This window comes from Aethalodelphis obliquidens, unplaced genomic scaffold (genome assembly GCF_003676395.1).
Source record: "Aethalodelphis obliquidens isolate GAN/ISIS:26980383/991018 unplaced genomic scaffold, ASM367639v1 scaffold39, whole genome shotgun sequence".
Lineage (NCBI taxonomy): Eukaryota > Metazoa > Chordata > Mammalia > Artiodactyla > Delphinidae > Aethalodelphis > Aethalodelphis obliquidens.
In genome coordinates this window covers 14,009,823-14,022,932 of record NW_020837983.1, presented here as the reverse complement: position 1 = coordinate 14,022,932, position 13,110 = coordinate 14,009,823, and the positions used below count along the sequence as shown (strand labels likewise).

General features: G+C 39.5%; 1 protein-coding gene across 1 annotated transcript in view; it reads left to right on the top strand.

Moving 5' to 3' along the window:
* DPYS (dihydropyrimidinase) overlaps window positions 1–13,110 on the top strand; it is an 88,509-nt gene that overhangs the window by 19,173 nt on the left and 56,226 nt on the right. The window contains exons 3-4 of the mRNA XM_027131588.1: window positions 49–228; window positions 1,487–1,676. Of these exons, the coding sequence (XP_026987389.1) occupies window positions 49–228; window positions 1,487–1,676 (370 nt within the window). The remainder of the gene's footprint in view (window positions 1–48; window positions 229–1,486; window positions 1,677–13,110) is intronic.

Below are 13,110 nucleotides of genomic sequence, written 5' to 3'. Positions count from 1 at the left end.
CTTTAAATTAAAGAGTGACATTCTGTTGTGGGTTTTGTGCCCTTTTAGGTTAAAGAAGAAATGAAAATCCTTACCCAGGATAAAGGTGTGAACTCCTTCAAGGTGTTTATGGCCTATAGAGATCTGTACATGCTGAGAGATGTGGAGCTGTACAAGGTCTTCTCCTGGTGCAAGGAAATTGGAGCCATTGCTGAAGTTCATGCAGAAAATGGAGACCTAATTGCAGAGGTAAGTAACTGCCTTCCAGAGCTTCCACAGAAATGAAAATGGCCATAACTTAAGGTGAGGACGACTGGCCCCAGGTAGGTAAATTCCTTTAATGGATTGGAAGAAAGGAAATTCAGAAACTGATTTTATGTGGCTTGGAAATGCTTGACTTGAATTACTTGCTGTCCGGCTCTGAGTTTTTTGCAGGTGGCATATGTATTGGAATGAGGAGTTCCCTTTTTCAGATCAGTTATTAGATCTCAGACAAGGTTTATTCTAAAAACACAAATATTTTTCTTTGTGTCCCCAGCATTTTTTTTTTTTTTTAGGTAGCTCAAGCTGCTGGTTCAAAATGCCAAAGTGTGGACATCGGTGAAATCTGATGACTAAAGCAGTGCATTAGGTAGCTGTTTAAAGCCCCATTCTTTTCAGAAACTGGGTATTAAAATGTGCTGCGGAGGAATCTAGATGATATTTCTCATGTTAATTCTGTTATTAATGCCCAAAGGTACACCATCTGCAAGATTTAAAGAGCTGTCTCTTACCCTTTATATTAGCTGATCTTTCTGTCTCCCTGGGCTCAGTTCCCATGAAAGTCAGTGAGATGGAGGCCCCGTGGCCAGGATGGGGGGTGGGCGGTGGGCAGGGGGGTTGATAAGAGGAAAACGTGAGCTGTAAGCTCAAACACACCAGGTTTAAACTGGACTCTTCCGCCTCCTAGCTGTGTGACACCAGGTGAGTCATTTTGACACTCTGAGTCTTGACTTCTGGACTTTTTTGTAAGGAAGGAATAACCCTTTTGGAGAGAGGAAATACTGGTCTAATATCACTCCGTGGATCGGGGAAGAAGGCAATGAAGAGAATGAATCAGTAAAACATAGAACTAACTACGTAATCGCACGAGTCGCTTCATCAAGGATATAATATGGGGGACTAGAATACTTTGTTTTATTATATTTTGTTCTGAACCAATAAAAAGTCTTAAATATGGACACTACTTTTCAAAGACTGTGATTAGAACAGACCTCATATCTTTGTCACCTTTTCAATCAAAATAATTTGATTGTGAAATATGTATATGAAAAATTAACATATGCTTTGAGAGTAGTAGATTATTTTTACCCAAAACACACACTGTCTACGCACACATTCACACACACCTATACCTAATAGATCTAAAATAAAAGCCTGGCAGTGCATTCGTTTCACAACAAAATTGTAGGAGTTGTCGTTAGTAAACCTTTCTCACCGGTGTGTATGTTCCTGCTGCCTTTTTTAGGGAGCAAAGAAGATGTTGGCTTTGGGGATAACGGGTCCTGAGGGCCATGAGCTGGGCCGCCCAGAAGCGGTGGAGGCAGAAGCCACGCTGAGAGCCATCACCATAGCCGGCGCCGTGAACTGCCCTCTGTGCGTCGTGCACGTGATGAGCAAGTCCGCAGCAAGGGTGATAGCAGATGCCAGGAGGGATGGTAATTCCTGAACTGTAGCCTCGCTTACAACTAGTACTGTTAGCTAAAGTGTAAGGTAAAATAACGCCAACCTCTGCTTTTGCTTATCAGAAAGTTGCCCATGAATTCCCACAACTTTTCTTTCTTTTTTATTTTGAATTTTATTTTTTTATACAGAAGGTTCCTATTATGTTTTATACATATTGGTGTATATATGTCAATCCCAATCCCAACGTTTCTTCCTCACTTTTTATTAGCATCCTTTCTGTGTTCTTGCAGCCTTACACGTCTGTCTGTTTCTGCCCTCTTCAGCCGCAAGCCCCGCCCTTCACACCACTAACTGCCAACTCTCCAGTGAACTTTATAGAAGCTTCCCTGGCTTTTAGGCACCTCCACTAGCCCTTCCAGTACCTGAATCAGGGTCAGGCAGGGCACACAGTAGGTGCTCCACAAATTCCTTTTGAATCGAATTGATTCATCTCACAGCAACTTGATTGTTGGCGCGATTGAAGCAATTATCCAAATAGTGTTTTTATGACAATTATTATAAGATTTTTAAAGCAAAGTTATGTTTACTCCAAATTGCTTAATTGCCTCACTTCGATAGTGTAATTTTATGTGTAAACAGTCATCTTAAAAGAAGGAGAAAATCTCCTATTTTTGATAAGAATTGAACATGGAAATAATTTTATTCATTAGCCTGTACTGGGAAAGGAAGAATGAAAGACAAATAAGGTGTGTTTTAGTCAATAGTTTAGACCCTCCTGGGATGTGGTAGTCGTTTCTCTCTCTCACTTTTAGGAACCCGGATAATCAGAAGTAGTTGTGTAAATCATCCTGGCTGTTTGTTTTTTTAACCTGAAACTGGCTGCATTTTTATAACATCGATCTTAAAAACTATGAAAATAGATTTGGCATGTCTATAATTGACACTAAAATAATTTTTTTCAAAATTGCTTCTTGTTGCTTGAGTTTCAATAAGGATTTTGTGCAAGCTAAATGCATTTTAAATGGAATCTATCAGTATCATGTATTGAGTCACCTCAGTTGCACACAGGAGTTAATAAGGTCTTACTACCAGCCATTTCTGGTTGCTTTTTTTCCCCACATATAGTATAATTTCAGTATAAAAGAGCACACCACTTCAAAAAGAATCTGTACTTCAATTTTAAGTTATAGCTTTAGGTTTTGCCACCAGATGGCGCTGTTGCTAGCTCTGTGAAATTGGTTTTCTCTATTTGCTTTGCAAGTGGTGTACCGAGTCCCATAGCCTGTCAGTCAGGTCCCTAACGTCAGAATATGGTTTAACAAACAGCAAAATCAGCAGAAATGGTCAATCTTAACCCACCAGCAATCTGTGATTTTGCCAGTTCTGTCAGGAAACAGTTTCTCGATTTGAGTATTTATTTTGCATTGGGATAGAATTTCATTAGCAGCGGAGTAAGTCTAGGGAAGGTTTTAGAATGTAAATCGTAGGCAGAAAACTATTAAAATTAAATATGAATATTTTAATTTTATTTTAAATTATTTTTAAATATAATTTTATATTTTGAATATGGAAAACACTTACCTGGCCCAAAAGTCAGAGTGATATATTAAAAGATATATTCTCAAAAAAAATAAATAAATAAATAAAAGATATATTTTCAGAGATATCTTGCTTCCTTCCCTAGCTTCTTCATCACATACCCATAAGTAATTATTTTTATTAATTTATTTCTGGCCTACCCTGTAGTGTTTCTCTTTATGAAAAAGGAACATATGTATATTCTTATTTCTCTTTCTTTCCTACTTGAAAGGTAAAATCCATAGTGTGCTGTATCTTGTTTTTTCCTACTTGAAAATATGTGCTAAAGGTCAGCTCATATTAGGTATAGAGAGCTTCCTCATTCTTGTTTACAGGTGCAGAGGATGCCACTGTATTTGTTCAACTAGTCTCTAATTATGAACATTTGGGTCGTTTCCAGTCTTTAGCTGTTACAAATAAAACCACAGTGATGTCCTTTGCCTATGCTATTTCATATTTGTGGAAGGTGTATTAGTCTCCTATTACTGCTGTAACAAATTACAGCAAACCTAATGGCTTAAAGCAACACAAATTTATTATCTTACAGCTCTGGAGGTCGGAAGTCTGCAGTCGGTCACACTGGGCTGAAACCAAGGTGTTAGCAGAGCTGTGTTCCTTCTGGAGGCTCTAGGGGGTATGCCCTTCCTTGCCTTCTCTAGCTTCTAGAGACCACCTACATTCCTTGCTTCCTGTCTCCCTTCCTCCATTTTCACAGCCAGCAATGGTGGATGGAGAACATTGCATTATCCTGATCTCTCTTCTACTTTAAGGGTCCTTGGATGACATTGAACCCACCTAATTAATTCAGGATAATCTCCCTATCTCAAGATCCTTAATTTACTCACATCGGTGAAGTCCCTTCTGCCAAGTAGGGTTAACATATTCACAGGTTATGGGGACATCTTTGGGGTGCCATTATTCTGTCTCCCACAAAAGCGTAGCCTCAGGGAAGAGTCCTAGAAATGAGAACCTGGAAATGGTTCAAAGGGCAAGTGCATATCTACTTTTTGGACGTTGCTAAATCCCTTTGCAAAGGGGTTGTAAACATGAAATACTTAAAACGTCAGCCCAGATGCTCTAGTTGAGTCAGATTTACCGTAATAACACTTGTGAAAATACTCTAATGTGCAATCATCAGAGGCAGCAGAGGTCCAGAATAAATTAGCACGAGAGATTGTTCCATCGCTGGCATGTGACCTCTCACAGGTGGTCAAGCAGTGTCAGTCCATTCACATGGTGACTGCATCAGCTAATCCAAGGGCAGGTCCACGGGGAGTACAGAGTGACAAGAGCTGGTGGACACACTGAGCTTTTACAGAAGATTACTCTGTATGCATTTATTTTTTTATTTTTATTTTTTTTAAGTTATTTTTTAAATTATTTATTTATTTATTTAGGCTGCATTGGGTCTTCGCTGTGGTGCGCGGGCTTCTCATTGTGGTGGCTTCTCATTGTGGCACACGGGCTCTAGGCACAGGGGCTTCAGTAGTTGCAGCACGCTGGCTCAGCAGCTGTGGCATGCAGGCCCTAGAGAGTGTGGGCTTCAGTAGTTGTGGCTCGTGGGCTCTAGAGCACAGGCTCAATAGTTGTGGCACACAGGCTTAGTTGCTCCGTGGCATGTGGGATCTTCCCGGACCAGGGATCGAACCTGTGTCCCCTGCATTGGCAGGTGGATTCTTAACCATTGCACCACCAAGGAAGTCCCATGTACGCATTTATTATCTAATGTAATTTCTGAACATAAAAGAGCAAGATACATCGATTCATTGTTATCTTGTTTAAAGAAGAAAAAATTCAGCCTTATAGATTTGTAATATGAACATCTGTAAATACCTTTGCCAGCCCATTCCATCATCTAGGGCCTTGCCACTCAGAGTGTGGTCCCTGGAACACAGTGCTGACATCCCGTGAGAGCTCGTTAGCAATGCAGGTCCTTGGACCCCATCCCAGATGCACTGAATCAGAATGTCCCCTTATAACTAGAACCCCAGGTGATTCCTATGCGTATTGAATTTGAGACTCACTGCCCAAGGAGGCACAAAAGATACCCAATTAGTAATTGTCTCTATTGTAGTTGCCTAGCAATTCAATGCTCTTATTACCTTGGATTTTATTGTTGAATTGCCAACTATATACCCTTCAGAGATAGCGACCTGAGGGTTAATGATTATAACAGCTAACTTTGTTGAGTGCTTAATATGTGCTTGGCACATATTTTAATATATCTTTTATCTCATTTCAAGTTTTGTTATATATTATCTCACCACTGCATTGTAATATACAATATTTTTTTAAATTGTCATAACAATGCTTCAAGCTAAATTTTATCACTGTTTTGTGACTGATGAAATTGAGGCTTGGGAAAGTTTGGTAAATTAAGCCCAAGATCACTTTACTAGTACGTCCTAAACCTGAAATTCAAGTCTATCCAACTCCAAAGCCCACATTTTTTATTACCCTCCACTCTGTTCCAGAAGAAATCAGTTTACAGAGTTGGGAAATGCAGATACCAAGTTTATGTTTAATTGGTTTTGTTTATTGGCCTTACATTTTTAACAAATTTATTTAAAATATTGCCATCGTTTTGTTATTTTTTTATCATTGTTAAAACAAGAAAACATTCCAGAAATGGCAATGATCAAGAATGTATTAAGTGAAGAGTAAACATCTTCTCTCTCTCTCAGCTCAGTCCTTGGATCTAGCAATTTTTAACCATGTCTATTCTTTTGGTGGTTTCCTTCAAATTTCTAAACCATAAATTTGTAAGCAATGACATAAATTTTTGACAGTATCACTTGACTCTGAGTGATGAAAAAAGAACAGTCTAGCCTACATAAATCTTACCTCTCACCTCCTGAGTTTTGTTAGTAGTAAATGTTCACTTCAGGTAATATTACTTAAATTTATGTGTTTTGGCTATTTTTGTGTGTGTGGTATCTCTTTATTCTCTACTAAGCTGAAAAGGAATTGAGAGGCCCAGCATCACCCTCTCTGCCCCCTCCTGACTTCTTTCAGCTGTATTATTATCTTTACATGGACAGGAGTTACAGCATTTTCAGTTGGCTCTAGGACTAGAATCAGGTCTTCCAAGCTTTGTCTATAGGTTAGGTCTAAAATTTAGAACTTATAAAGTAAGATTGTGGAAATATTCTTCTTGGTAGAAACAATTCAGGAGAAGAGAACCTCAGAGGAATTTATATCACTAACTTGAGAGTGAAAGCTAATGTCATTTAACTCTTGGAGAGGCCAGGTGTCAAGGTGAAGTGGGTTTCCTTTCCTACACTCCCATAAGATTAACGGCATGCCTTATTTTAGTTTGCCACATATTTAGACCATTATTGTCTTGTCTTTTTTTTGGCTTGGAATTTTTCCAATTAGCTCTTTTTAATATAGGTTCAGAAAAGAAACATGTACACCTCCTTTACTATATCATGAAGATTTTCCAGCTTCTACCTCATACCTTCTATTGAATGGAATCAGCTTCTGTTGAAATGAATCAGCTCTTCTTGCAGAGATATTTTTTTAAGAGGAGAATCTTTTGGCTTTCTGCTTTATTTTTATACTTTCCAAGCTGTAGAGATGCCATCCTTGGATTTCTTTTCACAGAATCCTAGGTTGGATATACTGTTTCTTGGTTCCCATCTCTCCCCTTTTCTTTTTTTTTTTTTTTTTTTTTTTGCGGTACACGGGCCTCTCACTGTTGTGGCCTCTCCCATTGCAGAGCACAGGCTCCAGACGCGCATACTCAGCGGCCATGGCTCACGGGCCCATCCGATCCACGGCATGTGGGATCTTCCCGAACCGGGGCACGAACCTGTGTCCCCTGCATCGGCAGGCGGACTCTCAACCACTGCGCCACCAGGGAAGCCCTCTCCCCTTTTCTTGAATCACTGTGAAGATTCTCGTGTGATTTTTTAAAAAAATATTTATTTAGTTAGTTATTTCGCTGCATCAGGTCTTAGTTGCTGTGGCACACGGGCTCCAGAGTGCTCGGGCTTAGTTGCCCCGCCGCATGCGGGATCTTAGTTCCCTGTGTCCCCTGCCTTGGAAGGCAGATTCTTAACCACTGGGCCACCAGGGAAGTCCCTCTCATGTGAGTTTTAAAGGAAGAGTGTTAGAAGGTAAATTTTCTGACTCTTTGTCCTCAAGCTTGTTTGCAACTTGAACAGACATAGAATTCTAGGTTCAGAATTATTTCCTTGTGAATTATAAGGGCACCATTTCATTCCCTTCTGGCGTCTAGTGTTACTGATACGTAGACAAATGCCAATAAAATTCATGTCCTTTTGTCACTCTTTTCACCATCTGGAAGATTTTTATATTTTCTCTTCATTTTAGACTTCCAGAATTTATATTAAGACTATGTTTAGCGGTAGGATTTTAAAAATTCACCTTCATGTTCAGATGTCTGTTTAATCTGAAGGCTGATCTTTGATTCTGAACATTTTTCTTCTATTATTTCCTTCATATTAATTTTCTCTGTTCCTCTCTTGGAACTCCACTAGAAGACCTCTTGAACTAAGCCTCCATGTCCTTTAACTACTTTCACCTTTAAAAAAACCTGATTTTTGCTCTATATTTTAGGAAAGGATTTTGTTTACTTCTTCTTTCCTTCTAATAAACTTTCATTTTGGTAATCATCTATTTATTTCCAAGAAAACACTTTTCCTTCAATGGATGAGATCTTTTTGACCTCATTGGAATACTAACAGATTTTTTTTTTTTAATTCTGTTTTCTGGATCATCTTGTTTCTTGCTGAGTCAATTTTTCAGTTTTTTTTTTAAACATCTTGGCCCTTCTTTTTATGTTGTTTGTTTTTTCTTTAAGTGTCTGGTGATCTTGGGCTGTCTGTATTCATGACTGGACAGTTCAGGTGATTAGAGTAGGGAGCTGGTGTGGATCCCCCTCTGCTGGTGAGTAGGCCCCGCCCCCAAATGAGAGCACCAACAGTGAGACTGTGAACTTTGTGAATGTAAATGGGGCGTGGTTACTGGTGAGCTTCGGTTTTCAGGTGAGCTTCACTCTGTAGCATCAGCACCACCTTAGAAAGCTTTATTCCCCAGGCAGAGGGCGGGATGAGGGCTAACTGCCCCAACTCATCCCCTTCCCCGCAGCAGGAGGAATGTCTGTCATGACCCTTCTGCTCATTTGAGTTCAAGCTGTAGCTGCCTCTACTTTCCTTAATAAGCATTGCCATCCCATCTGCTTTCTGTCTTCCTACAATCTATCATAACCTCTGGTCGGCCGTGGTTCCTCTTTTATTCTCAGCACCGTTTTGGATTTTGTTCATCTGTTGTACATCTTCACCGGGGTTTGATGTGAACTGGAAAGCCAGAGACGGGAATGCATGTTCAGTCCATCAGCTTTCTTTCAAAGCCTGCGGTTTCCCTACCGTGATATTTCCTTTTAGCGTTCAGCACCTGCAATAAAAAGTGAAAAGCAGGTTACAGGGAAAAGAAGAAAGCTTTCACATGCAAGCCATGGAAAGCTGAGTTGCCTTTGACCGTTTGCAAGGAATTTCAATTTCATGCTTATTTCAAGTCTCAGTTAATCTAAGTTGAGTAACTAGGTTAGTTCCCATCTTTACTGTGAGAAGCCACTTTTGCAAAAATGAGGCAAGTGAATCAGAAGGCTGTCCCTAGAGTGTTACCCTTTTCTTCCAGAAGCAGAATCCCCCCTCCCTTGCTCCATACCCCCAGTATAAAGTTGGACAAACCAGCTGAAATTGTATCTCATATAGAAGTTCCCACCTACCACTCTTAGACCTCTCTCACTCACTGTACTCTAGTCTTTGTGCAGATAGTATATGTGTCCATATATGTCATTTGTTTCAGTGACAGAGGTACTTTTTACTTTGGTTTGATGGGTATCGATGTTCCTTTTCTGCCGTGTATTGACATATGGAATTAATAGTGTTTAGAAAGACATATTGTTCACCTCTCCTTCCCACCTCCCAGTAGAACTTGCATGCATGTGGATTCATTCTTTTTCTGGTGCTTTGCTTGGAATGGTGGCAGTTTCTCCCAGCAGCTTACTTGCTACTCTCTTTGGTGTATATCTGTTACAATAAATTTGTTTACCAATTAATGACTGAAATTTTCAATACTGTTTTTTAGTTCCCTGTTTAACTTGTTTTAATTTACCTTAATAAAACTCATTCTATTTTACATCCATATTCGTGTCTTCAGGGTATAAATATGACTGTCACTTGAACTTATTAATAAAATGTTTTCTTTATGCTTTTCATAAAAAACCAAGTTATTGGACACCTAATATGTGCTTGGCACTGTGCTTTTGGCATTGGATTTGCAAAAATGATTAAGATAACTTTGGTTCTCAGGTAGCTTCCAGTGAACGGGGCTACATGATGGTTGGGGGTTTTTTGTTTGCTTTGCTTTGCTTTGGTTTTGGTTTTCCATGTTGGAAAGCTTTATTTTCCAGGCTTATTGCTGTAAAATATAAACTTCTCTCACAGGGAGGTTTAGATGTCCTATTTTCCATTTTATTTAAACTCTGCCCCCCGCCCCCCCAGCGTATTTCTCTTGTATTTGGGGACTAACAGGGAGAAAGGGCCACACAGAGGCCACTCTCTGCCCATGTGGTCACACTGCCCCCTGCTTGTTGGTGCTGAATAGAGAAAACCAAATCTCACACAAGTACGATGAGCTGATGCTTGGTAACCAGTACTTTTCTTAAGAAAGGGTTGATGTATGCCCGAGTTAAGGTGGATTTGAATCTCAGGTTTCCTTTTTCTTTCTTGTGCATGAACATCCGAACATCCCTTGTCCTTTAAATTTAGAACAAGATGATTTACCTTATGTCCAACTGCAAAGCAGTTCAAGACTGCCCATTTTAAAAGATTAAAAAAAAAAGAAGAAGAATTGTGTAACCATAAGGAAACTAACATTTGTAGAATGTATTTGTTTGCTGCTCTAACAAAGTACCACAGACTGGGTGGCTTAAAACAATGGAAATTAATTTTCTCACAATCCTGGAGGATAGAAGTTCAAGGCCTAAGTGTTGGCAACATTGGTTTACCTGTGGGCACTGAAGGAAGGATGCGTGTGCTCCAGACCTCTCTCCTTGGCTTGGAAGGGCTGTCTCCTCCTTGTGTTTCACATTGTCTTCCCTCTGTGTGTGTGTGTGTCCGTCCAGATTTCCTCTCCTTATAAGGACCCCAGTTGTATTGAATGAGGGCTCACTTCTAATGACCTTATTTTAACCTAATTACCTCTTTTAAGGACCCCAGTCATATTGAATGAGGGCTCACTTCTAATGACCTCATTTTAACCTAATTACCTCTTTAAAGCGCCCTATCTCCAAATACAATCACATTCTGAGATCCTGGGGGTTAGGACTTTAACATGTGAATTTTGACAAGGGATACAATTCAGCTCATAACATGAAGTGACTCCAGGATCCCAGGAAGATGCTAGATATTTTCGTATATGTTAAGTTGTTTGATCCTCACAAAATTGCCACACTAGAGGGACGTTACGATCCCATTTCATAGATGAGAAAAACTGAGACCAAGAGCAATGACTCGTCATGCACAAGGTCACCAACTAAAAGCAAAATCAGGATTTGAACCTGAATCTGTGTGATCTACTTTATTATGCTGCTTCTACGTATTTTCCTTCTCAATTATTTTCTTTCGTTGTAAGTGTAATATTTTGAACCCAGACGAAGCCCAGGAAGGTTCTACTTTATCCTTCTAGCCGGGAGAAATTATTTTTATAAAAGCGTTTGGCCTTCTGTTTGGCAGCCGGTGCTTCCACTCTGGGGCACCTATGCCAGCTTCTCTGCATCTTTCAACCTTTTCTAAAAGATCCCATGACTTGATTAAATGCTGCTCCCAAATTCAGACAAGATGTTAACATCTGCTCTATCACTTTCATCTAATAAACAATGGGCTGTCTGGTCAGGGATGGGGGGTAGTTTTGGTTGGTTGGACATGTTTCACTATTTGGAAATCGTAACAATCTCTCAGAGAGCAGAACTCCTTTAACTGGGAGATTGCATCGTAAGTGAAGGTTTTTTTTTGGTTTTGAGCTAAATGATGGAGAAAGAAGGAGAGAACACGTATGGGGAGACAGGATACAACATAATGTGAAACTGGCTGAGACAGCGGGAGGATATTAATGATGGATATGTACTATCTGCCAGGAGTTGCTGAAATCGTTTGGTCTCGAATGTAATCAGGAGAGTATCAGGCTAGGACAGATCTAGGACTTTTCATTACTAACCTGTTAAATGTAGTAAATCAAACCAGTAAGTGAAATTGGAAAATTGCTTAACCACATCCACAGATCTTATGGTTGACTTTTAAAAATAACATGCTCTTTACCAAGAAATGAAAAATGATACTTTTCCTACTAACATACTGCATATGTATGGTATGTTATCAGTATACTAGGATTCTAATTCTAATGTACCACTCACTACCCCTGTGTCATAGACAAATTAGTCTTATTGAGTGTCAGTTTCTTTGTCTGTCAAACCAGTGTTTGGGTTGCCATGAAGGTCAAGTAAGATATATGACCTTCAAGCTGTATTTGCAAACTCTATAGAGTGCTATACATACATTAGATATGTTTATTACTACTTTATTTCTGGCCCAAATCTAACACCCACCGTTATGCTGAATTAATCTAGTTTGATTCTTCAATTTAGGTATTATCCAGGCCCCTTGTTTTCTTTTTACAGTTTGCATGCTGTTTAGTCCTTTGAAAAATGTCTTAGAACCATTGTGAAATACAGGAAAGAATAGTTAGGAATTTTTACTTTTTTATTTTTTCATTTTTTTAAGTACTTACAGATAAATTAATGGGGAGACAGTTGAAAATAACCCTGTTAACGAAGAGCTTGTCGTATATACCAAAAAAGTGGCACGTCATATTGTAAAGGTGTTAAACCCTTACAAGGAAATTACCTGTCATCTGGTTTCAAAACAGTCCTGGCAGACTCCTGGTAGATGCTGACACTTTTAATTTTTCCTGAGAGCCATTAAAATTGTAGAAATTTTGGAACTGTATTCCCATACCACCTTGATGGGCCAAATGATTGAACAGAACATGTGATAAGACTCTTTCCTCTGTAATGAAGTACCAGGAAAAATCCTGAGTTGGCAACTTGTAAAGTGATTGCAGATCAAGAATCTGAGTTTTTCATTGTCCAAGCATCCGTAAGAAGTTCTCTTGGAATAGGAAGGTCTCTTTGTACCTGCAGATGAAATACCATGCCCGTCCTGTTATCTCTCCAGTAAATAGTGCATTACCTCTTAGTTCATGTTAAAAGTGATTGCTTCTTGTTCGGTACACCAGAAGGAGATACTAACGGCATTTCCTCTTTTCTGGGAATAGGACAGTAAGAAACGGGGTGGGATTCATCTAGTGTGTGTATATCATGAAAGTGAAGGATATTAGCCGTGGCTAACCTCTTGGAGGATAACTTTTATCAACAATAGTTTGATGCTAGGTTACATAAGAGGCAAAGTTGGTTAGGCTTCAAGCAGCCTTGCTTTCGGGTTTTTCAAATCCCTAGGCTCACTGGAGGAAGATGGCTCATTTGGGGGAGAAATGATCTGTGAGGTAATAGGGTGCTACGTACCAGTTCGATATGACTCAGGCAGCTGGTGGCCATCCACTGTCAGGACTCTGAGGAAATCAGTGCATTTCAGTTGTATATCAGGATTTTAACTCAAGTCTCTGGCGTCTGGTTAACCAGAGTGAAGTAATTGGGATGCCAGCTTCTCCTTTCTGTGCACTCTCCTTCATGACTGCTTGGATATGAGCAGGTGGATGCCAAAGAATCTATTATGCTGACAAATGCTAATCAGAGATAGGCTCCTGATTTTAAATTCAAATTCACTACACGCTATTAACTTT